The sequence below is a fragment of the Podarcis liolepis genome (genome assembly GCF_965112155.1).
Source record: "Podarcis liolepis genome assembly, chromosome: 15".
Lineage (NCBI taxonomy): Eukaryota > Metazoa > Chordata > Lepidosauria > Squamata > Lacertidae > Podarcis > Podarcis liolepis.
This window is the reverse complement of record NC_139566.1, coordinates 32,770,652-32,797,137: the sequence shown is the minus strand read 5'-3', so window position 1 is coordinate 32,797,137 and position 26,486 is coordinate 32,770,652. Positions and strand designations below refer to the sequence as shown.

General features: G+C 47.2%; 1 protein-coding gene across 3 annotated transcripts in view; it reads right to left on the bottom strand.

Annotated features, from left to right (window-relative positions):
• Positions 1-26,486, bottom strand: part of TBX1 (T-box transcription factor 1) — a 49,741-nt gene that overhangs the window by 5,438 nt on the left and 17,817 nt on the right. For all 3 annotated transcript variants that reach the window (XM_083479045.1, XM_083479043.1, XM_083479044.1), the window contains 5 exons: positions 22,737-22,838; positions 15,809-15,980; positions 13,570-13,725; positions 4,174-4,241; positions 3,753-3,853 (listed from right to left, as the gene is read on the bottom strand). In XM_083479045.1, coding sequence (XP_083335171.1) covers positions 3,753-3,853; positions 4,174-4,241; positions 13,570-13,725; positions 15,809-15,980; positions 22,737-22,838 — 599 coding nt within the window. The remainder of the gene's footprint in view (positions 1-3,752; positions 3,854-4,173; positions 4,242-13,569; positions 13,726-15,808; positions 15,981-22,736; positions 22,839-26,486) is intronic.

Here is a 26,486-nt window from a genome sequence, read left to right as displayed (position 1 = left end):
GAACTCTGAAATGTTTTGCTCAGGCACACAGGGACAATATATCAACCACTAGAATCTCGGGGCAGTATGGGTTATGTGTTCGGGTGCCTTCCCAGACCTCCCTCTTTAAATTGCAATTCAGCAGGTCTTTGAGTCATTCTCCCCAAAGGCTCGAACTAAATGCACGAAGCCCTCCATGCAATTGGCAACTCTGTGGCTGGCTTTTAAAGTGTAAATCGCAGAGGCTGGAGTGAGGGAGGACGATTTGGAATGGGACTCGAGAAGGCAGGTGGAGGGAGGGTGTGATCCAGATTCATTCACCTCCTGCTCGAGAGCCTGGTTCCCCTTTCCAGCATTTTTTGATAGTGGTCTCTCATCCCTGCAGAGCAGAAGAATTCTGTGCACCTAATACAGAAAGTTTTGCTTGTGGAAACCTGTTTTTCTCAGGCGCATTGAGGCCACTGGATAGAAACTACTGGATGGAGGAAGAGGCAGTGAGCCCCACTTGCTTAAATAGGATAAACAGCCTATTGTGAAGTTTGCCACCTGAGCAAGTAAGTGCTTGGGGTGGTTTCTGCAGCCGTGGGCATTAGCAGCAAAACCCCAGAAGAATAACCAGATCAGCCAGCAGAAGGGAAATAAAGAAGTAGAAGCTTCCTCCTGCTGAAGCTCTGCTAGTAACTCAGACGCTTTCTCTTTTGTGAGCAAGATGTTTTTCTTGTAAGACTATAAACCAGACTGGCAAATCTCCAGGCACTGTGCCTCGACTAGTCAGCGGATCTGGCTGTTAATCACATTTAATTTAAGGCTCCTTTGCATCACACCACTTAAAGCCAAGCGCACACTTAGAGCTTCGTGTGGAGGGTGGAATCCCTAACTCTTACTACGGCCGTCCCTTGTTCCAACGAAGTGACTTGCGGCGCTTGAACGACTCTTCCCACATTTACCCATTATTGGCCCTACCATTAGGAAGAGTGAGATATCCTCTTTTTCCATGGGGAGAAGGGTCACAGCTCAGAGGAAGAGCATATGCTTTGCCTGCAGAAGGTCCCAGGTTTAATCCCCAACCTCTCCAGGTACATTTGCCTCTGCTGTGGGCAGTTGGGAATATGGGGAAGGGCCAAAGCTCAGTGATGGAGCCAGTGGCGTCGCAATGGGAGTGGGGGGTAGGGCGGTGTGCTCCGGGTGCCATGTCTGCAGGGGTCAGCAATGTCTAGGCAACACAATGACCATGTGCATACGCTATAGACAATCTTTATAGAATTCCTTCAAACCATAACAAGTACAAAATGAAATCTTTAGTCTCAAAGTCTCTTAAAAACTTTAAATGAAGCGAGGTACCAGGCTTTGTACGATGAAAGACAAGCTGTGAATTCTACGAAACAGTAGTCAATATCCAGAATCTCTCATCGTACAAAGTCTGGTACCTCGCTTCATTGAAAGATTTTCAGAGACTTTGAGACTAAAGATTTCATTTTGTACTTCTTGTGGTTTGAAGGAATTCTATAAAGATTGTCTACTGCGTATGTACATGGTCATCGTGTTGCCTAGACATTGCTGACGTTCTCTTTGAAACACAGATGTCTGCGGGGGTGACAAGAAGGCACCCCTTGGCTGCGCGAGCATCCATCGCGCCACCGCCCATGTGGAGAATCCTCCGTTTGCAGCTGCAGCTGTGAGCAGAGGATCCCGGCACCATCCATATGGCGCTGGAGTGGTGCCACCGGCAAACCGCTAAGTACAGCACATGTGCTACGGCACTACATACACCGCATGCGTCATATGTAGCAACGCCGCACATATGCCCTATGTAGTGATGCCCTGCCCCGGGTGTCACGATGCCTTAGTTCGCCCCTGGATGGAGCAGGCACTTTGCTTGCAGAAGGTCCCAGTTAAAAAAGGATCTCAGGTAGCAAATGATGGGAAAGATCTCTATGCCTGAAACCTCAAAGAGCCACTGCCAGTGAGAGCAGACAGTCTAGGGCTAGATGAACAAATAGTCTGACCTGTCCCAGACTCAATCCATGGCATCTCCAGGTAGGGCTGGGAGAGACCCACTGCCAGGCAGTGTAGTAATTCTGAGCTCGATGGACCAATGGTTTGGCTCATTATAAGGCAGCTTCCTGTGAGGTGGATGCTTCAGGGAGCAGATGCCAGGGGTCAGGGAGCAGTGAGGAGGTGTTGGAGGACACTGTTGTGTGTGCCAAGCATGGCAAGTCCTGCATCTGCTAAGTTAATGTGCTGCCTTCTGTTGCGGTAGACCAGTGTTTCCCAACCGGTGTTCCGCGGCACACTACTGTGCCGTGAGACATTGGCTGGTGTGCCGTGGGAGGGAGGCGGGCGAGTCGGGCGGTGAGAGGCGGCGGCGGCGAGGATCCGCATCGAGCCGGGGGCGGCTCCGTGGTGGTGGTGCCGAGCGGCGGGGCAGCGCGCGCAAAAGGGAGGAGCGCGAGACAGCGGAGGAGGAGGAGGCCGGCATGTCCGGGGAGCAGCAGCAACAACAGCAGCAGCAACTCCCGGCGACGGCTCCTCAAGCCCCGCCGCCCCCTCCTCCGCCCGCTATCGCCGCCACCACCACAACAGCCGCCGCCGCCTCAGTTGCCGCCGTCCCTCAGTCCCTCGCTCTGCTGCCTCCTCCCACCCCCAAAGCTTGGAGGTTCCCCGGCAAGGGGGAGGGAATAAACTTTCACTTTTGTGCGTCCCTCCCGGCGTGACGCTGCGCGCTGACGTCACGGGGCGGGGCTTTAATGGTGGTGTGCCGCGAGATTTTTTTTCAGTAAACAGGTGTGCCGTTGCCCAAAAAAGTTTGGGAAACACTGCGGTAGACAATGTCCTGTTGCCTGCATTGAAGATTCAGCTTTCAGTCTATAAAGTGGAATTGGGGAGGTGGGTTTGATATTGTCCTTCACATCAGGCAACAAATTTCCTTGGCCTAACCTTGCATGGTGCTGGAGAGAGAACCTGATAGAGAATCATAGAACTGTAGAGTTGACCGGGACCCTGAGGTTCATCTCATCCAACCTTCTGCAAGGCAGGAATCTGAGCTAAAGCATCCAGGACAGATGACCATCCAACCTCTGTGGCTCCTGGGATGTTCTCCCAGATGTCCTGGGATTGCATCTTATCATGACCACTCCACTGGAATTTGTCCAAAGCCTTGCTGCATTCAGACTAAAGGTCTGTCTAGTCCAGTCTTTTTTTTCTTTCTCAGTGAGCCAGCCAGATTCACCCAAGAACCCCACAATCAGAACATGAGGGCATTCACCCTCTCCTGCAGTTGTTCCCCAGTGGCTAGTATACTTGGAGGCAGTGATGTGTATATCCGCCATGGCTAGTAGCAATTGATAATCTCGGCCTCTTCTATGAATACCGGTTGCTGGGAATCATTCAAAAGCAAGGAGAAGGCTACTGTACTCATTTCCCGCTTGCTGGCTTCCCATGGTGCATCTGTTTAGCCACTGCAATAACTAAATGGGGGGCTAATCCAAGCAGGGGCTGCTCTTACATTAGGAGGAACATGGGAAACTGTTTGCTATCAGAACATTGGTCCACCTAGCTCAGTACTGTCTACATGAACCTGCAGTGGGCCATTGGGATTTCAGGCCAGGGATATTCCCAGATCTACCTGGTTGGATCTTCTGCATGCAAAGCTGTCAGCCTACTACTGAGCTATGGACCTTCTCTGTTCTTAGGTTGAGTTTTTAAAATCTACCATAACAAGCCACAGCTGCCCTGAATGCAGGAGGTTTTCTACCATTGTGACGAAGACTCACCTTTCTCGGTCCCATTCTGGTGCACAGGGGAAGATACTGGATTTCTAGATCTGGCAAAAGCACTCATGAGAGGCAGGGCTCCGGGCCGGTGATTCCTGGGCCTAATGTGGGAAAAGAGTGGACAGAGTTTAGACTTTTCAAAGGAATAATGGGCTCTGAATAATGAATACACACAGCAAGATGTTATGTGGATAATCCAGCCAGCCAGCCAGCCAAGCAACCAACCAACCCAATTCTCCAAGACACAATCTAAATAAGGCTTCCCAAATCTCAGCACCCCCAACTTGAAGTTGAAGTTGAGGTAGCGCTCCAAATGGACTCCAGCTCCATCTTCCCTTGCTCTCTTACCAGGGACATGTTTGAATCCAAACCTAGGATGAACCAGGACCTTAGCAGAGGAAGGGAAGAAAAACATCCTTACCAGTCTTCTGGATCACAGTCCCGGAATCCTTTTGCAAAAGGGTTGCTGGCAATCTTTAGCTGGGTTATCTGAAGAGAGAGGTTCAAGGAAAGGAAAGACGTCAAGAGCCATTAAGGAACAACAATGTCACACTAACCAAGAGGGTGGAATCCCCAGGCCCTCAAGAGGACATGTTGCTCTGTTTTATCCTATATCAATTGTTCCAAAGCATGCCACACCATAAAGTCAGAGATGAGGAACATGTTGGACTCCAGTCTCCATCAGCCCAATCTAGCATGGTCAATGATGGAAGTTGTAGTCCATACCAGCATCCTCAGTAGGACCATAGGCTCCCCACTTCTGTTTTACATTGAATATGCAAGGAATTGACCCGGGGAACCTTCTGTATTGTCAGGGGTTCAGGAGCAGAGGCAAGGGCAAGGGAGGAAACAGAGAGCAAGGGGGAGGAGGCAGAAGAAAAGATGAGTGATGACGACGACCCGAGATCTCCGAGTCTTTCCAGTGAATCAGAAGATTCACAGAAAGGAGCACCAGTGGCCAGGGCAAGGGGGGAGCCTAGGGGGACACCCCAGGAAGATAGAGCCAGAGGGGACTCAGAGGGGAGCAGTTGGAAATCGGGACCAGCGTCACCGCCAGAGAGCAGGGAAGAGGAAGGGCGCCAGGGATCAAGCGCTGGCAGCTCACAACAGGAGGGAGGGCACGAGTCAGGAGTGGCCACACCTCCATCGGGGAGCGAAGAAACGGTCAGACGGAAAGTGGAAGGTTGGGCGCGCGCGCCAAGTTCAAATGCACAGGAAAGTGACGCAGTAGGCAGCCCGGAGAGGGAGCCAGGTCCTAAAGCCCGGCGCAAGGAGACAGGAGGGTCCGGGGGGTTGGCGTCAGAGGAATCCCGGAGGGAAGAGACCCCGGGGGGCAGAGGGACCCAGAGGAGAACAGTCAGGCGGAAAAGGTGGAGCAGGGCTAGGATATTAAGTTGGTGCACACGGGGCGGAGACTCAGACGGAGCTTCGCCGATCTAACCATAAGACGTAGAGTTGCACGCAGCAGCTTGAGAATGGAAACTGTAACTCAATAAAGACTTTTACTTAATGATCGCTGGCTAGCGTGATCCTCTGTGAGCTAGGATCGGGGAGCAACTCTGACATGTATGCAAAGCTATTTATGAACCACTGTCAGCTCCCTCAGTGAAACTGGCTGAATGTTGGGTGCAAAACCCAGTCAAAGAACTAACTCTCAGAAAGTACATAGGGTTTGTTTATTTGCAGCTCCCTTTATTCTGAGCACATTTTGATCATAGCATGGTTTTCCTTCTTCACTCCTAAATAAAAGATTTTTGTACCTTTTAAGAGAGAGCACTGAATAGGATCCACCCCAGTCTGGTATGCACAGGGCACATTAAGCACTTGAAATCCACATTGGGTTTCATGCCAGAGAGTTGAGCACATATGCATCTTGCTCCAACTAATGGGATTTAAACACTTTTAGTTATGGCTGTGTTGTTGCAGCCTAGAGATGTACAGCACACCAAGTACAGCATGTCTGTGGTGTGTGTGTGTGTGTGTGTGTGTGTGTGTGTGTGTCTGTCTGTCTGTCTGTCTGTCTGTCCTGGATTGGGACATGAATGTACAGTGCTGGATTACCCAATAAGCAGTCTATGCATGTGATATGGGCACCAGCAAAGCAGGAACACAGGAAAAAATGAGTTGGGTTTTTTAAAAAAAAGAATTTGACATGAGGTAGAAGAAGGAAGGAAGGAAGGAAGGAAGGAAGGAAGGAAGGAAGGAAGGAAGGAAGAACAACCGCAGCAGAAATATGGAGTATCACACAAACACAGATCAAAATAATGCAAGGGAATCAGATTCTGTCATGTGTTGCAATAAATCCTTGTTTTCTTATTGTAATATATTATTCTGAGCTACACGTACTTGATTCATTTTTCTTTCGTGTGTGTGTCATAATTAAGTTCGCTTTTGAATGTGAACCGAATCACATTTCTCCCCCATGCCTAATATTGGGTCCCCTTTTTGGTCCTGGCACCAGGGATGTTTCAAAAATGGTTACAGGCAAATCCTCTCTCTCCCTCTATGCCTTGGAAGTTCAACCACATGGCTGCTCCCAAATGCAAAATTGTATTCTGTGCTAACGCTAATTTGGGGCACCAGGGAAAGGCAGACCCACCCCCACCCCCCAACATACATTGATCTGTCTGAAGAAATGCAAATAAACTCGAAAGAAGACGTCACTTCATGTGCCCTCCCACCACCTCCCTCCTCTGCCAAACCATCCCATCACCACAAGAGCAATCATGTATTTGTTTCATTCACCAGGGAGAAAGACAGGGCATTCTCTCCCCCCCCTTCCACCCACCCCCATATTTAAGCGAATCCAAGGATAAAGTATGTGATTGTGAGTTTCCGGAATGGGTTGAAAAACAAACTTTAAGCCCCTCAGTGACAGTTCCAGCCTTAGAGGTCAAACTGATAGAAAGCAGAAGAGAAGGAGCAGCTGTCCCAAGCCATCAGATAAATGCCAGTCGGGAGGTGGGGGGCAGAGAAGTCTCTTAAAGGCACCGCACTTGGCTCCCATGAAGGTTATTTTCAGATGTTGTCAGAACAGCAATTGTGGAACCTCTGCCCCTCTGCCCCCCCCCCGCCTGCTTCACTTCTGATCTTATTCTTTTTCGGGGGGAAATGAAAATTTACAGGCCCAGAGTTCCATATTCTTTAGCAGTATGAGTAATACTACTCTTGTTTCTGAGAATCGAGTCATAAACAAAAAGACTATCAGCAGCAATACAGGTTTACACACACACAGGCAAATTGTTGCATTTGCAGATCAGATTGGACCCACGGATTCAGAGGGACTTCCAGCTGTGTGGTCCTGTACACGCCTGCTCAGAAGTAAGATTCTCCAAGTTCTGTGAGGCTTGCCCCCAAGGTTCATACGTATGGGATTGCAGCACAACAGAGCAATCCTCTGCATGTTTGCTCAGAAGTAAGCCCCACTGTGTTCAGTAGGGCTTGCTCCCAGGCAAGCATGCTTTAGGATTGTCAGCAAAGTGTTGATGTGCCGGATTCATGGTGACACTGTGTGTCATCAGTTGTAACCTTGTGTGATGCTGCAGTGACAAAAAGTAGATATTCAGCCCAATTGTCTTGATACTGTTTTGCAGATCCTGATTTCTCTACAGAGAAACACTTCCATCTAGGAAAATGGATGAAGCTTGAGTTTCTCCTCCTAACTAAGCAACACAGGCAGCTAATCCATTAATGGTTGGAATGGGATGACCATTTAAAATGGATTCTCAGATTCAAGGTACCTTTGGGGTGGTTAATGTGTTCATTGGCTGATTATCAGTTAAACCAACGGCTTATGGACCACATCAATATTTATTTTGGCAAGGAAGTGGGTATTTATATAAAAAACAAATCTGTCACACAAGAAACCCCAGAATCGATATTCTAGTCTGTACTTCAGAAAGGCAACTCATGTTTTACGCCATATTGAGTTCTATGGTCCAGCAGAGCAAGTCCAGATAAAACAGAGACCTCCCCCAAGAGGAGTTTTTCGGCTTAGCAATTTTTATGTACTGTATTTGTACCACCTTGGTGGTGAGTTTCCTGCAATACCTCAGACAGTGCTTGAGGCTTAGGTTTATACAAGCCGTGATGTCTCACTGATGTTCAGGACATTTTTGTGGGAGGTTTTCTTTAAGGCAAAACATGGAACCCTTGCCAGCTTCTTGGGGGGGGGGAGATAATACTTCAAGGCCTCCCAGGGTGATCAAATTCCTTCAGAAACCAAGGGACGGGCTTAGCAGATGAACTGCTGCAGCAGAAAGAGGAGGAGGGCAACTCCCTAGGCAGTCTACGCAACTTGCTTTGAGACTCAAAAAGCTGAATGCAGATTATTCAGCCAGAGGACTCTGTCAGGCCTGTAGAAAGAGTTTAGTAGAACAAAAAGCAATGGGCTGGCTCTGACAGTCCATTACTGATCCTTCTCTCAGTAGCTCTGGTGATGGGCTTGTCTGCACTACAAACACAATCCAGTTTCGAACCTGTTCTCATCTATCATGGTTCCCCTCACTGCAAGGGGACGCTGTGAATTAGGGCATTATGAAGCTGCTGCAAATTCTCTACAAGTGCTCCTCATCTTTCTGTACACAGTCTCATAGGTAGTCAAGGTAAAGGGACCCCTGACCATTAGGTCCAGTCGTGACCGACTCTGGGGTTGTGGCGCTCATCTTGCTTTATTGGCCAAGGGAGCCAGCGTACAGCTTTCGGGTCATGTGGCCAACAATACTAAGCCACCTCTGGCGAACCAGAGCAGCGCACGGAAACACCGTTTACCTTCCCGCCAGAGCGGTACCTATTTATCTACTTGCACTTTGACGTGCTTTCGAACTGCTAGGTTGGCAGGAGCAGGGACCGAGCAACGGGAGCTCACCCCGTCACGGGGATTCGAACTGCCGACCTTCTGATCGGCAAGTCCTAGGCTTTGTGGTTTAACCTACAGCGCCACCCGCGTCCCATAGTCTCATAGGTAGAAAGACTCAATAGTAGTACTTTGATAAACCCAAATTCAAGTTTCTTTCCAGCCTAGTTACACAGTGGTGTAAGCTGTTTCCTGTTGTTGTGATTTTAAGATTATGAACTCAGGAGCTGTAATGTCAAGAAAGAGACTTGGGGTCTTACCTAGTGTTAATCCTACTCAGAGTTGACCCATTGCAAATAATAGGCATGGCTATGGCCAACTTATATCCATTGATTTTCATGAGTCTAATCTGAGAACAGTTGGGTACAACTCACAGTCTGTGCAATTAGCTTGGAGTTGGTGGTGGGGCTATAAAGTATTGCCATTTTGGAAGGCACCCCAAGGGGCATCTAGTCCACCCCCTGCAACACAGGAATCACAGCTAAAGAATCCCTGGCAGATAGCCATCCAACCTCTGTTTAAAAACCGATAGTGAAGGATAGTCCACAACCGTTCAAGGCCATCAGTTCCGCTGCCAAACAGCTCTTATCAGAAAGTTATTCCTAATGTTTAGACACAATCTCTTGCCATTTGAATACATTGGTTCAGGTCCTACCCTCCGGAACAGCAGACAACAAGCTTGCTTGCTTTGTGTTTAAGAAAGGTTATCAGTGATCCTAACAATATTTACAGTTCCTTCCAGTAGCACCTTAGAGACCAACTAAGTTTGTAATTGGTATGAGCATGCACACCAATAACAAACTTAGTTGGTCTCTAAGGTGCTACTGGAAGGAATTTTGGTATTTTGCTTTGACTCCGGCAGACCAACACGGCTACCTACCTGTAACTAGAAATATTTACAGTGTGTGCAACAGAAACAACATCTAAGCGAGCACGCTGGGGAGATGTCTGAACTGGTTGGGTCCAAGCGCTATGTTGTTACTGGTTTGTGGATGGAAGTTATTAACAGCTGTTCTTACTAAATCACTGCTAAGTTGGACTAGTGTGCTTCTAAGTTGAAATCCAGCAATTCACAGTTGCCATATTTCCCAAAGACCCCCATTCAAAGCCATGGGATTATCTAGGGAGCATGACACATACGTGAAACATGTAAGACAAATATGCATCCATAGCTATATTAGCAGTGACTAAAAAAACAGAGATATCAAAGTCTTAAAGCCATCGGAGCAGCAGAAGAAGCTGGAACGTTTTGCTTTAGGACTTTAATCTGTTTTGTTAACAAATTATGGTTTTAGGGATTTAGCTGCATCTTTCCATGATACAGAGCAAACAAGTGCTGTTTTACGCTTTACGAATTGTAGTTTTACCACTGCAATATTTTGGATTTGGACTTTCTCGTCTTAATTTGCTTTAGGATCAAGCCAAGGGAGGTAAGTGTTCCAGGTGTGCTAGACGGGTCACTTTTGCTTCACAAATCTATTTAGGGCCATATTTTCATAGCTACTGCTTACTGAGTCACTTCAACAAGATCTATGTCAAAAACACAACTGCCTTTGAAGTGGGGGTAGGAATATACATTTTGCTTTTAATCCACATTGCTAATCTGCAAATCGCCTCTTTTCCTTGGCCTTTGACACCTGAGATGCCTTTTTGTTTTTTAAAGGGTCCACCCTATTTTTGTGAATGTGTTGAATAGAATTTTTTTTAATTGTTGCATTTTAAATTGTTGTAACCAGCCCTGGGACCCGAGTGCAGGGCAGATGACAAACAAAATATATATAGCAACAACAACAATTTCCAATTGGTTTATAGACTGTGGGTTGGATCCAGACAACATATGAGGAAATTCCATTCACGGAACCCTGCTGCTGGATAGAAAGGTGGGGGCTCTTTTTCTGATTCATCCCAAATCTTCCTCCTGCAACACCCTAGTTCTTACAAAATAAAAGGGGGGGAGAGGGAAACCAACCCCTTTTAACTCCTGTCATAGGGCTTATTTGTAGCATAGCTGCCCCTGTTCCTCCTTCTGAATACAGTGGTACCTCGGGTTAAGTACTTAATTTGTTCCGGAGGTCCGTACTTAGCTAATGGGGCCTCCTGCTGCTGCCGCGCCGCCGGAACATGATTTCTGTTCTCATCCTGAAGCAAAGTTCTTAACCTGAGGTACTATTACTGGGTTAGCAGAGTCTGTAAACTTGAAGCGTCTGTAACCTGAAGCGTATGTAACCCGAGGTACCACTGTATGTCTTTCTCAAGCAATACTTATGCTGTGGTTTGAAAGTCATTTCCTCTCTCTAGGGATCCCTTGGAATTTTAGTTTTTTGGGGGAGGGGGCACAGATTTCTTACAAAATACATAGCCCTTCCACTAAACCAATTGTTGAAGTCTTTAGGGGGGGTCGCTGTTAGTGCTCCCCCATGGCTCAGATGCCGAGTTTGGATCAAGGGTCAGCAAACTTTTTCAGCAGGGGGCCGGTCCACTATCCCTCAGACCTTGCGGGGGGCCAGACTATATGGGGGGGGGGAATAAACGAATCCCTACGCCCCACAAATAACCCAGAGATGCATTTTAAAGAAAAGCACACATTCTACTAATATAAAAACACTCTGATTCCCAGACCATCTGCGGGCCGGATTTAGGAGGCAATTGGGCTGGATCCGGCCCCCGGGCCTTAGTTTGCCTACCCATGGTTTGGATCTACGAGGAGCCGTGCATTCAGCACCGAGCGGCCAATTTTATGCAACTCCCGTCTCGATGAGGTCAGACAGGACCCCCTCTGTGTTGAGTTTCCAGTGCCTCCTGAAGATTTTTTTTCATTCTAGCACCCATTTGTGATCGTATGGTTGTAACCGCTGTCCATTTTCATTGTGTTTCATCCCTTGTATGCTGCTTAGAGATTACTGTAGCTAAACAATATAAAAACCTTCTAAACAAATCAATAAGAAACTGCCATCCAACTAAGTTATAACTCAGAGCAGACCCACTGAAATGGATAAACTTGAGTTAGTCATGTGCATTAATTTCAATGCATCCACTTTGAGCAGGATACAACTCAATAATAATAGGAAGCCTAGTAAATATTAATAGGAAGCTGGTAAAAATTGGTTGTGTAGACATTTTTTCCCCTTCTGTCTTGCATTTTCCTTCTCTAGAGGCAATTCACACTCGACAGAAACCACAAACAAAGCTCCCTTGAAGTTTGGCAGACTATATGGGACTGGCAGAGATGACCGGCAGAATCCGAGACCAGGGAAGAGAGACAGCGGAAGAAGACTGGAAGAAATTTAAGGACTATCTTAGGAAACATTGTAAAATTATTGAATGTTAGAATGTTAGAATGACGTGGGTTTAGAAATTATGTGGTTTCTAGCCGTAATGATTAAGTAAAAAGAAAAGAAAGTCTAAAAATGTAAATGGTTAACAAGGGAGAGGATTTGCTGAATTAATAATTGGAAATTGGAATACAGAAAGGCGAGGTATGAGGAAGTCGGGGAAGTAAGTTACAAGAAAATAAGGGATTGAAATTATACTTGTTTTTGTTTCTTTCTTTGTTTGTTTGTATTATTGTCTTGTTTGTTATTATATAATTTGTGAAACTTCAATAAAAATCTTTTTTTTAAAAAAAATGAAGTTTGGCAGTTCTGAGTGTGGAGGGCCCAGAGGCACAGAAATCTTTTTAAATGGCAGAGTGACAAGTTATATAATCTTTACCCACTTTACCTGGGAGTAAGCCCCACTGAATTCAAGGAGACTTACCTCTGAGTGTGAACAAGACTGAGTGTATGGGGGGGGGGCTCATTTAATTTCACTGCACACAGGTGGTGTAGTGACAATAAAGGTTTTTTAGTAGTAGTAGTAGTAGTAGTAGTAGTAGTAGTAGTAGTAGTATGCATGTGTGTATATATAGCATGGCACTGTTAACACCTCTTCATTTTATGGTGATAAGGAGTGATATGATAGCCATGTTCAAATATATAAAAGGATGTCACATAGAGGAGGGAGAAAGGTTGTTTTCTGCTGCTCCAGAGAAGCGGGCACGGAGCAATGGATCCAAACTACAAGAAAGAAGATTCCACCTAAACATTAGGAAGAACTTCCTGACAGTAAGAGCTGTTTGACAGTGGAATTTGCTGCCAAGGAGTGTGGTGGAGTCTCCTACTTTGGAGGTCTTTAAGCAGAGGCTTGACATCCATATGTCAGGAGTGCTCTGATGGTGTTTCCTGCTTGGCAGGGGGTTGGACTCGATGGCCCTTGTGGTCTCTTCCAACTCTATGATTCTATGATTCTATGATTCTATGATTGAATAATAATTTCTGAATTATTTTAACTGCCTTGGATGAAGAGCTTGTTATACTCAAAATGTGCTGGGCATAATATCTGCTTAGAGGCCTGTTTTGTATATACATTAAAATAGTAACAGTAATAGTAGCAATAGTAATAGTAGGAGGAGAAACTGGAGAGCACTTGCAAATGTAATTTCCTTTAGTGCCTTTTTAGGTTTGCCTCCTTGGGGTTTTTTTGGGGGGAGGGGGGAGATTGGTTTTGGAGCCCAACTTATGCAATGCATTTCATACATTTCTTCCGAAGGAGTCTGCAAGCAATTTTTGCATCTCAACCAGTTTGATCCCATCTGCGTAGTCTCATCACATCTGAGCTGATTTAACTGGGGACACATCACCTTAAAGCACTTTATGGATAGTTGTTTTGTGGCTGGTAGGATTTTTTTTAAAAAAAACAATATCAGTTGATTGACTGCTCTTAACAATCTCTCTCTCTCTCTCTCTCTCTCTCTCTCTCTCTCTCTCTCTCTCTCTCCTGCCTTCTCTTTTCCGGCTCTCCATCCATCATGTGGCTCGAAGAGAAGGTTGGGAAAGGTGCTTTTTCTTTTCTTTCTTTCTTTTGCTGATAAATGAAGTACCGGACGGAAGGTTTGTGTCTCAATAATGAACTCCAGATACTCACCCGATGGTTCTGGTAGGCGGTCACTGCGGTGAAGCGGGTCTCCTCGAAGACAAAAGTCTTATAGTTCTCTTCCGCGTATTTCTCGCTGTCTTTCCTAGGATCCACGTAGACCACGTGGAAGCGGGGCTGGTATCTGTGCATGGAGTTCAAAATGATCTGGATGATAAAACGAGCAAGGGAGATCGTAACTGAGTCATTCTACAACAGCAAGATGGAAAGCAGAGAGGCAAAGGAAGGTCCCATGCAGGAAACTGACAGCGGTGCCAATCGGGGGCAAGGCTTTGGGGCAGACGTCTGGGCCCCTGCTTGATAGGAAATCCCCCCCCCCCCGAGCACAGCAGAGTTGGCTTCTTACCATATTTTGAAGTATGTGAAGCAATTCACATTCCCATCTGAAAAGTCCATACCTCCCTCCCCCCAATAAGACCATTAAATACAGAGTTTCAAATTACCTAGTTGAAGTATACCATGTCACAGAGGGGGCAGACTGGGGGTGAGGGGGGTCAATCTGTGCACCCCTAACTTTGAGGAGACATCTGGACCGCAGAAGGACTCAACAAGGTCTACTGGTGTGCAATGTAAATCATTTGGGTGGATTTATTTATGAAATCACTGTGCCCCCCCCCCAAAAAAAAGGGAAAAAAAGAAATCTGGAGCAAAATATCAATGCCCACTGCTGAGAAAACTGCACTGGCTGCCAGTTAGCTACTGGGTTAAGTTCAAGGTGATGATGCTGGTGTACAAAGCGCTATACAATTAGGAACCAGGATACCTAAACATTATTTGTTCATTGTGTCAACGGATGCCAATATTCCACATTTTTTCCAAGGAGCTCCAGGTGGCACCCATGATTCTCCAACTCCTCATTTAACTCCCACAACAACCCTATGAGGTAGGCTAGGCTGAGAAGCAGTGATTAGACCATAGGTACTACACACCTGTGCTAGCTACTCTCTCTCTCTCTCTCTCTCTCTCTCTCTCTCTCTCACACACACACACACACACACACCAGGCCTTTTGACCACACAGCCTCTTTATTTGAGTCAGTAAATCCCAATGATTTTGATTTGAAACATTTCATTAATCTGGCTTGGAGGGTGTGCAATCTCTTCTAGCTTAGTTTTTTTATGGGTGCCACTAAAGAAGGAAGCAACCCCATCAAAAAGTTATGCATTCTGAAGTCCAGGACACTTTGAACCATGCTTCTGCCTGCCGTAATTTCGGAGGGCCTGGGCTCTCAAATAAATACATTCAGGTTTGCAAGTTGTTCTCGTGCAAATTAAATAAGGCAACCTGCTTGGGCACCAAAATGTCTTCAAGTAAAATATGCAACAAACAAGCAGTTTAAAAAGCATGACAATGGTGTGTTTTGGGTTTTTTAAAAAAGCAAGCAGTGTAAACAATAAAATCAGAAGTTCAGTTCAGCGGGAGACTTGTGAAACTGCAGTGTCTCTAGGGGCCAGCAGAATGCCAATGCTGATGGGGCTTCTCAAATTTCATCAGGGAGGGGTTTCTACAACACTGGTGTCAGCAGTAGAAAAGCCCACCTCTGTGTTACCATGAGCTGATAACCAACTGGGTTCTATTAGCTGATTGTAGTGCACTTGCTGAGGAGCAGAAGGTAAAATGTGTTGGGGGGGGCGTTTCTGGTCCAGAGTCATTTAGGGCTTTGTATGCAAGGAGCAGGGACATGGGTGGCACTGTGGGTTAAACCACAGAGCCTAGGACTTGTCGATCAGAAGGTCGGCGGTTTGAATCCCTGCGACGGGGTGAGCTCCCGTTGCTCGGTCCCTGCTCCTGCCAACCTAGCAGTTTGAAAGCACATCAAAGTGCAAGTAGATAAATAGGTACCGCTCCAGTGGGAAGGTAAACAGCGTTTCCGTGTGCTACTCTGGTTCGCCAGAAGTGGCTTAGTCATGCTGGCCACATGACCCGGAAGCTGTACGCCAGCTCCCTTGGCCAATAAAGTGAGATGAGCGCATCAATCCCAGAGTCGGTCACGACTGGACCTAATGGTCAGGAGTCCCTTTACCTTTATGCAAGGAGCAGAATCTTAAAATTGGCTCAATGGCCTTATAGGCAGCTGTTGCAGATCCCCTTGTACTGGCAGGATCTGTGCCAGATACAGAGCACCACTTAGCACCCAACTGCAAGAACCATCCCACACCCAAGACTCATTCCATTATTATATTGTTCAATGTTTCCCAGTTAGCTTCGCCCTCTCCAAGACAACACTTACATGTCCATTGTCATCCAATAAATTGTTAGTGAGCTTGAGTTTATCAAAGGAGACAATCTGTTTCATCCACTGGGCTCCCCTAGCCGGGGAATCTGGGTGATAATGGACTCTCCCTGGAGTTGCAGGGTCTGCCTTGCCAGCCACCAGCCAGGAGGAACTGTGAAATGCATATCTGTATGGGGAGAAAAGCCAGCAGTGGGTTAGCCGCCATGCTAAGTTTTACATTTGTGAATCTACGTTGCCAACAGCGAATTCAACACTTGTAAAAACATCGATTTTGATACATCAAATAAGCACCCTGTTCTTCAGATAGGTTAAATAAACAACCAATTTAAAGAACGGGGTTGTTTATTTACTCTGTCGAAATCAGCATCACCCTGTCTCAATGGACTTCAAAAATATTTAGGTGTTTTTCATTAGCGCAGCAATAGTGTACCATTTTTAACAGTATGATTAGAAAGTGAGGCAGTGTGGTGCAATGGTGTTAGACCCTACTAGGCAAGACCCTGGTTCAAGTCCCCACTCTGCCGTGAAGCTCCCTGGGTGACCTTGAGCCTCTCTCTCTCTCTCAATGTAACCTACCTCAAAGGGTTGTTGTGAGGATAAGATGGAGAGCAGGGAGGAAAACCACACGCACTGCCTTGAGCCTTGTGGGGGACAAGAAGAACTTCAAGGTAATAGGTAAGTATTGCATTTGGGCAAAGGTCACATCTACTGTAGTCAGGTTTAATTTATGATAGCGTTTATAAACTGCCAATATATCTATCTATCTATATCTATCTGCTAATATATAATATATAATACAGTGGTGCCCCGCAAGACGAATGCCTCGCAAGACGGAAAACTCGCTAGACGAAAGAGTTTTCCGTTTTGGAGGTGCTTCGCAAAACGAATTTCCTATGGGCTTGCTTCGCAAGACGAAAATGTCTTGCAAGTTCCTGCTGGTTTTTCCCCCCCTTCCCCCCCTTTTTCTAAGCCACTAAGCCACTTATCAGCTGATCCAATCAGCAGATAAGCCGCTAAAAGCCGCTAATAGCGCTAATCCGCTAATCTGTCAATGGGCTTGCTCGTCCGCTAGACGAAGAGAATCACAGAACGGATTCTTTTCGTCTTGCGAGGCACCACTGTATATAATAAATATAATATATAATATATAATATATAATATATAATATATAATATATAATATATAATATATAATATATAATATATAATATATAATATATAATATATAATATATAATATATAATATATAATATATAATATATAATATATAATATATAATATATAATATATAATATATAATGGTGGTGGTGTACAAGAAATTATAAAATAGGGAAATGTTCCCTGATACCAAGATGAGGTATGGAATGCAGATAGAGAGAATTTATAAGAATAATGATCTGTTGTGACCTTGACGGAAGCGTGCAATAGACGAGCCTTCTTGTGTTTTGGATCATTTTCCTCTCCCCCCCCTTTCCCCCCCTCCTTCTTCTTTCCTTTTTCTTTTTTCTTTCCCATAATGGCTTATGTTCTATGCCATGTACTCTGATATTTTTTGTAGTTTTTTTTAGCTTTTTCCATTATTATTATTATTATTATTATTGATTTTTCTTTTGTAATTTTGGTTGTTTATCTGTATTTGTTTAAAGCAAAATAAATGTATTAAATTATAAAGAAATTATAAAATGGTAAAATCAAGAACAAATGGTCAGCACTGACAAAGCACTTGGTGAAACAAAAAATTTTTGAGCAGGTGACAAAATATCAGCTTTGTAGGTATATTTGATTTCAACAGTAATAGGCAGAAGGAACACCATCCCATCCAGAGCTGAAAGCCCCAAAATGGGGCGCTCTGTTGGGGGGCAGGACTGAGATGGTCCAAGATCCACCAGATCCCAAGCTGGTATCCCAGCCAGTGCCAGCCAGTACTGGGCTCCATGCAAGAGTAATTGCTGCGCCAACGCAGAGCTAGCACACAGATCAGGCCCGATCTGTGGCTGGGCAGTAGACATGGAGACCCCTTTCCCATGTTTCAGAGCTCTGGCGGCAGCAGTGGGTAACTTGGACTGCTCTGCCTACCCCACAAGGAAACTAAGCAAATATGTGGTAATTGTGGGACAGTCAAGTATTGCATCTGTATAGGGCTGTAGCTTTAATCTAGGGAGCCCTTGGCAAAGGAACTTGGAAGCGAGACAAAGAGACCTACCACAGCCAGAGGCCGGGCAACATCTGAGCCACTGCTCAGCCAAAAAAATTGTTCTCATTGCCAGCACGTCGCCTTGAAAGATGCAAAATGATGGTAACTAGAGGGTGCCGCTGACCATGGGCAGAGAGTTCCTTTCACCACAGAGTAACCAAAAGCAGTGCGTGGACATCTAGGATGAGAGAAAAGAGCTCCAAAGTCAGAGTGGATGTCTTCCAGAAAGGGCCTTTCATTTCTGAACTTTAACATGTGGGTGTGTGAAGTGTCAGGCTTTGCTTTCCCTTCTGTGCGATGGGAACAACTTCACTTTCTGCTCTTGTAGCTTCTCAACCGCTAGCTTGCAAAGAAGCTGTAATATTTTAGTATGCTGTCCATAAGTTGGTGGGAACAGCTGATCAGGTGCTTAGGAAGTTAAGAACATTGGAAGAGTCCTGCTGGTTCAAGCTAAAGGTATCTCCAGTCACCTAGGCCACTGAGTCAGTAGGGTCCAATGGAGATATGGTAGGAATATAACAACAGCCCTGCTAGGTAAAGGTAAAGGGACCCCTGAGCATTAGAGGTCCAGTCGTGGCCGACTCTGGGGTTGCGGCGCTCATCTCGCTTTATTGGCCGAGGGAGCCAGCGTACAGCTTCCGGGTCATGTGGCCAACATTACAAAGCCACTTCTGGCGAACCAGAGCAGCGCACGGAAACACCTAGCAGTTTGAAAGCACCCCTAAGTGCAAGTAGATAAATAGGTACCGCTTTATAGCGGGAAGGTAAACTGCGTTTCTGTGTGCTGCGCTGGTGCTGGCTCGCCAGAGCAGCTTCGTCATGCTGGCCACGTGACCCGGAAGTGTCTCCAGACAGCGCTGGCCTCTTAAGTGAGATGGGCACACAACCCTGGAGTCGGACACGACTGGCCCATACGGGCAGGGGTACCTTTACCTTTACCTTTTACTCAGAAGTAAGGCCCATTGAGTTCAGTGGAAACTTCGCTCAAATCAATGCAGTCTCAAAGCAGGTTTCCAGCAAAACCTGCCACCGATTTATTCTTTCTGCATGTTTTTATCTTCCCCAAAGTCCACATTGATTCAAGAGAGTGCCAAGAGAGTGCCATTCTCTTTTTGTGATTGTTTATTTAAAAGTCTGCTTTGGCTCAGAGGGAGAATCTTCTCGCCTCGGAGTTGAGCAGAACCATCACTTGCCAAAAAAAAATGGAGGGGAAGGAGAGGGTGGGAGGGAGAGAAAAAAGAGAGATATCCTCAATTAGATGTTCTATATCCCGTTGCCTTTGACAAGCAAACATTTCTGAAATGCCCTGGGAAGCTGGAGATCTGTCTAAATATTTACATCTTTGGCATCGGGATTTCATAGGAGCAGGTTTTTTTGTTTTTCTGCCAGGCGCCTTGGACCTGGAGCAAAACGCATAAATGCTCCTTTCACTGGGTCTTTGAAAACCCTAGGCATGGGGGGGGGGAGTCAAAGCCTATAACAGGGGGAGGATGGGTGTGAAGGTGGGGAATATAGGAAGCTGGCTTATACTGAGTCAGAACATCAGTCTTGGCAGTGGTTCTCCTGAGTTATTATTTACAGTATTTGTCTTTTTAATTTCCTCCAAGGATCTGGCATATGTGGTTATCTCCCTCCTTCCTTAATCTTCACAACAGCCCTGTGAGGTAGATTAGCCTGAGAGGCAGAGATTACCCAGTCGGCTTCATAACCAAGTGGGTGGCGCTGTGGGTTAAACCACAGAGCCTAGGACTTGCCGATCAGAAGGTCGGCAGTTCGAATCCCCGCGACGGGGTGAGCTCCCGTTGCTCGGTCCCTGCTCCTGCCAACCTAGCAGTTCGAAAGCACAACAAAGCGGGAAGATAAACGGTGTTTCCGTGTGCTGCTCTGGTTCGCCAGAAGTGGCTTAGTCATGCTGGCCACATGACCCAGAAGCTGTACGCCGGCTCCCTTGGGCAATAAAGCGAGATGAGCGCCGCAACCCCAGAGTTGGCCATGACTGGACCTAATGGTCAGGGGTCCCTTTACCTTTACCTCCCGGTCCTAGTCTAACACTCTAACCACCATGCCACACTGGCATGGACAGGGAGTCTCTCTAAGCCCTATCTAGAGATAATGAGGATGGAACTGGGACCTCCTGGCTGCAAAGCACTGAGCTGTTCCCCAAGCAGCTCCCCAGAGGAAGAGGAAGTGGGAGGGGGGAGGATGCATCCTTGCACTGGGGAACAGATAGAGCATAGGTAGGCAAACTAAGGCTGGGGGCCGGATCTGGCCCAAACGCCTTCTAAATCCGGCCTGTGGACGGTCCAGGAATCAGCGTGTTTTTACATGAGTAGAATGTGTCCTTTTATTTAATGCATCTCTGGGTTATTTGTGGGGCCTGCCTGGTGTTTTTACATGAGTAGAATGTGTGCTTTTATTTAAAATGTATCTCTGGGTTATTTGTGGGGCATAGGAATTCGTTCATTCCCCCTCCCCCCCAAAAAAATATAGTCTGGCCCCCCGCAAGGTCTGAGGGACAGTGGACCAGCCCCTGCTGAAAAAGTTTGCTGACCCCTGAGACAGAGGCTCTTGTTGCCTAAAATGCGCCTCCCCAGTTTCCCCCACTTCACATTCTTATATGTCCCTTCTACTGCTCTCGTCAACATGTCTATGTCAGCGGTGCACTTAGATCACTTTAGACATTGTCTTATGAGGACACACCTCTTTCGATGGCAAGTAGTCAGTGTAGGTGCCTTGCAGATGTTGTTGCACTCCTGCCCCCAGCAGCCCAAGCCAGTATGGCCAGTTGTCAGAGATGATGGGAAATGTAGTCCAAAAAATATGCAGGACACCATGTTGGCGATGTGTTTTTAATGGGATTGTTATTTTGTGAGTTTTAATTATGGGTTTTTGTTTTTTTTATTGCTTATGTAATTGGTTCTTATGAACTGCTGAGAAGCCTAGCTTGACTTTAAGTGGATTATTATTATCATTATTATTATCTGACTCAGAAGACCAGGTGCTTACAAGGGTGCTAGTTTCGGGACACCAGGATTAAACTGTGCAGAGCTGGAAGATGGAGAGCGACTAAAAATGTACCATATATATACATTATCTATTAATAAATAATAAAATGATAATGATGGTGGTTTTCTTCCTTTGAAATGTGGGACACCAGATTCTGATAGATGGGGCCCTGCTCCAAAGACCTGCGTTCTATGGGCTTACTCCTCAGAGCCTACAGGATCGCAGACTCTACACCCAATTCCCTTTCAGCTGGCTGTTGCTTCCTTCCTGACTGATGTACGCAGCAATTGCAATGGAGGACTGCAGGATCCTAAACGCAGCAGAACCTACAGAATAAACACGCATAGGAGTGTTGTAGCAGACAACAGATTGCGGCCAATTAAATTATCCCGAGTTTGGGGGTGGATGGATCGGGCGGAGGGGGGTGGGTTGGTTCTCAGTCAACCCGATGATCCCACCCACCATTCCTAAGGGCCTGCAAGCCAGAAATCGACTTCCACCGACCGAACCCGTTTGGAAGGATGGCCGTGAGGCGGATTCTTTTACCGAGTACAAAATTGGAGATAATCGCTGACAAATTGCCGAGGCCTCGGAGCGAAAACACGATAAAAGAGGCAGTAAAATTGGGATGTAATCGCCATCCGGGCTTGGCATTCCTGCGCGTTGGAATGGCAGGGCTCAAAGCTGCCGGTTCTGCCGAGCCAAGGGATCCCGTGGGGAGTGTTTTCCCCTCTCTCCCCTCCCGCGCGACTTATCCCTCATCTGAGCCACCGCTCCCCACATTCCCACGGCATTGGCACGCAAGAAAGTGTTTGCACGTCGGAATCCGCCCAGGCGTGTCAGTGTCGCTGAAACGATATGCTCGAGCGGAGCGGCAGTCCAAAAGAGCGGTGGGGTGTGTGTGTGTGTTTCAGCTTTCAATGTTGCAATTATAAGCGTGAATTATCTTGGAAGTAAAGCCCAAGTAATATAAATGGGACTTGCTCGTGAGTAAAGATGGGTAGGGCCGGGCTGTGGTAGGCTTTGGGACACTTTAGCTGGGAAGAGTAAGCCTGCATCGGGCTGCACGACGGAAAAGTTACTTTCCCGTCTCCAGGGAAGGGCAAGAATTCTAGAACATGATGCATAGAGAGATTCTGAATTTACAACTTTTGAGCTCCCTCGTGGGTTGGTTTATATAAGGGAATAAAGCCATACAAATGAGAATCCATTAGATAAATAAATAAACTGTCCTGATCTGGGATTTACGAGTGATTATATCGAACTCAGTTTTGGGATTTTTTTTAAAAAAAGGTTTTTGTTTGTTTTGTTTGTTTTGCATTGGTTCCTAATATTTTCAATCGCCCCTTAGACTTTGATTTTAAGAGAACGTGAAAACACGACATCCTACAGCTTGAACACTAGCAAACCCCAAAAGAACCACTGGCGACTCCAGCCCCACAACTCTGCCCCCAAATGACCTTGCAACACCATCCTCACCACCATATCCATTTAGAAGCGAGTCCTAACTGAATTCAACGGGGCTCACTCCAAAGTCGGCGGAGTTTGGGAGTCTGGGGTTTATTTATATACTTGTAAACCGCTTAGTGCAAAGCGCTGAACAAGTGCTCCCTAGTCTCCCAGAGCTGCGCGGGACTCCAAAGTTTGCTGAGCGCCGATTTGGGCTCCCTTAATGAGAATCTTTGCTTCCAACCCGGGAAGATGGGCGGAAAGAAGTACTTGCCGGTATCGCTTGTCGTCCACCGGTACGAAGTCCATCAAGAGCATGTAGTCTGCCATAGGGTCCATCCCAAAAATCTTCACCTGGAAGGTGGGGAACATCCTCCTGGATTAGGGAAGGAAAGGACAGCGCAGGTGATGAGCCAGTTACAGAAAAACGTTTTTTTTCTGATCCTGCCTGCACCCGGTGGATGGCGAGGTACGTGGGAAAACAAAACAAACCAACAAATTGACCCGACTGGGCGCTGCCCTAACGATCCACGGATTAGAAGCGGCTGCGCTGGAGCTGTCTCATAGCGAGTCAGATCATCGGGCCACCTAGCTCAGCATCATCCCTACACCGACTGACAGCTGCTCTCCGGGATTTTAGACCTGCGGCGGGGTCTCTCCTCCACCTGGAGAGGCCTGCAAAGCGGATGGTCTACCAAGGAGCCTTGCTGTAGCGCACACGCTGTGCGAGCGGTTGTTGGATCCTTTTGTTTGAAGGCCCAGCTACCTGGAGAGCCGCTGCCTGTCAAACATACAGTGGTACCTCGGGTTAAGTACTTAATTCGTTCCGGAGGTCCGTACTTAACCTGAAACTGTTCTTAACCTGAAGCACCACTTTAGCTAATGGGGCCTCCCGCTGCTGCTGCTGCGCGGCCGGAGCACGATTTCTCTTCTCATCCTGAAGCAAAGTTCTTAACCTGAAGCACTATTTCTGGGTTAGCAGAGTCGTATGTAACCTGAAGCGTATATAACCCGAGGTTCCACTGTACTAAGCAGTTCTGGGGTAAATGGACAGCTAGCCTTTTCCTGGCGTGACTCTGCGAGGCAGCTTCAACTGCGCTCCTCACCCTGGCGTTTGGAAGGTGGTTACGCACGACCCAGGCAGCAAATGTAAGTCTCAGTGGAACCGGGGAGAAAACCTTTCAGCCCGTGTAAGACAAAACTAATTGCGCCTGCAATACCTAATTATACCTAATTGCAAATTCAAGTGTATCCCTATCGTGTTGTATGACTTCCTTGATATTGTTTGTGGGCTGGAACTGGTCTGGGACCGAAATAACAAATTCATTCAGTCTTTGAAGCCCGTCCCTTCTCTCGGAAAGAAAGTGGCGTTAGTGGCGGGCCTAGAGATGAGTTTAAATCCAAGCGCCTGTGCTGTGACAAAGGTTTGGGTAAGCGTCGCCAGCCTGTCAGGGTAATGTTGGTTAGTTAGGCTGGCAATGCCCTAGGAACAGGTTAGGAGGATCAGAAGAAAGATTCGTCAGAAGAGGCAGTTTCCGAGCGCTTAAAACCCGTGGGACTTTGGGTAGCATTATAAAATGCTCTCCTCGGTTGGTTACGCACCATACATCTGAAGCAGATTACATCACACACACACACACACGAGAAATCTTGGGAACGATAGTTTACCCGCCACAGGGCTTCGAGTCACAGCACCCTTAAGCTACAGTTCCCATGGTCCTTTGCGGAGCGGGGGAGCTGTGCGCTTTAAACGCGTGGCGTGTGTGCGCGCAGCCCTTGTCTGGCTGTCGTAAACATGCTACTGGAAGCGCATGGAGAGCGTGCGCAGCTTAGTAGGCCAGTGAGTGCTCTGCTTCAATCTCCGGTTTAAAGGGGCAGGGGTAGATTTCACAGAGTTGCAGGCAGAGTTGGAAGGGACCACGTGGGTCATCTAGTCCCTCCCCCTGCAACGCAGGAATGTTTCGACCGACGTGGGGCTCAAACCCACGATGGCCCCAAGATGGAGTCTTATGCTCTACTGCAGGAAAAGGGATGGTAGGAAGGAGCACCCGTCGGGTTTTTTGGAGAGCCGAAGCAGGGCGTGTAGACCAGGCTTCCTCAACCTCGGTCCTCCAGATGTTTTTGGCCCACAATTCCCATGATCCCTAGCTAGCAGGACCAGTGGTCAGGGATGATGGGAAATGTAGTCTCAAAAACATCTGGAGGGCGAGGTTGAGGAAGCCTGGTGTAGACTACAGTGGTACCTCGGGGTAAGAACTTAATTCGTTCTGGAGGTCCGTTCTTAACCTGAAACTGTTCTTAACCTGAAGCACCACTGTAGCTAATGGAGCCTCCCGCTGCTGCCGCGCTGCCGGAGCACGATTTCTGTTCTCATCCTGAAGCAATGTTCTTAACCCGAGGTACTATTTCTGGGTTAGCGGAGTCTGTAACCTGAAGCGTCTGTAACACGAGGTACCACTGTATAGAGCGCGAGGTGAACCAAAGGCCTTCCTATGTTGTTCCTTAATGCACAACATAGAGAGAAGTTGTTTGTTAGAAGTGGATAAACTGGAAATGAAAGGAAGCCGCGTTGGATCATTTTTTATTTTTTTTGGCAGTGGGGAGTAAGGTTGCTGTAGGACCAACAACTATTGCATCCAAAGATGATGGAGAGCAAAGTTCCGAGTCCCCCACGCCACTTCTTCACAGAAGAGCTCTGGGAGATCCAGAACCTTGCTCACAACTATGTTTTGGTTGGCCCTACGGAAAGGTATTCCCCACCCCACAGACCAATGCACTGCTCTCACGCTCGCTCTCGTCTCCATTCAGAGTTGGGACCCCACGGGTCATCTAGTCCAACCCCCCGCAATGCAGGCAATTCCTCACATCCAATCTGAAACCATACGGGGGGCGGAGCCCAGCTTAGCTTTGCAAATGTGCCAATTGTGTGTTTCATTGTTTCTTCTCACCCCGTCCCCTTGTTACAGCTTCGTGGTATTTTAGGGGCACCGGAAATGTAGATGCTGGTCACAGAGAAGAATAGCGCAACGGTGCCAAAAAGGACACTTAAATCCCTTTGACTTCAGTGTGGTTTTCTTCGGAAGAGGGAGTGGCAAACATCTGCTTAAACTTATAAATCCAAATATTTTCGCTTCTAGCAGGGCTGGATTTTTTCCTCTCTCTCTGAGCTTTGGATGTCTCCCCTCCCTCCCCCCCCCCCAAAAAAATACAATTCTAGGGGCCAAAAGAGGAAAGTGAAAGCAGCCTGAGGAACTCTTAATAGGCCGACCTTCGCCCACGTGGGTACCCCCCTCCTCCTCTACTTCTTCCGAGGGCGCACGCTGCTCCCGAGATTCAGCAGCTTCGGATCAGGTCCCACATGCACAAGTCCCGCTCCCAGGGCCCAGGCTACCCCGCCTTAGGCTGTTGGTGGCGGCTTCTCCGCGGTGCAATGAATTCAAAACCCTTGCAGGCAGAAATCCAGCAGGAGAAGGATTCTGCCTCGCTTTTCATCCAGCATGCTTCTCTTCTAAGTGCGGGGAGCTTCTTCGCCCCCTCAAGTTGCACTCAGGGTAGACCCATTAATATGAACACACCCAAGTTAGTCGAGAACGTCAGTTTTAATGGGTCTACTCTGCATAGGGCGAACGTCGGACAACATAAGACCCTTGAACATTGGGAAGGGATGTGGACCGGCCAGGTGAAACAGCGCCGCTTGAGCCTGCTGCAAAGCGGTTGGTTCTCCGCCCACGTTTCCCCCCGGGGGCTGTCTGGAGCTTGCACAAATATGCGCGGCATCCTGGCTTGGGAAGGATTCCCCCTCCCATCTCCAGGATGAGCGCCCCAGCTTGCAGAAGGGTGCCGGCGTGATTCTGTTGCACCAAAAGCAAGCGAAGAGCCGCCCAGCGGGACGTTAAAGGCCAACAGATTTACTGTGGAAGAAGTTCCGGTGGATTGGCGCATTCCCGGGGCAGGAAAAGCGTTTGCGCTCCATAAGAAGGCGATCCTGTTCCAGTTTGCCCGAGTGTGACATACATACGCGAAC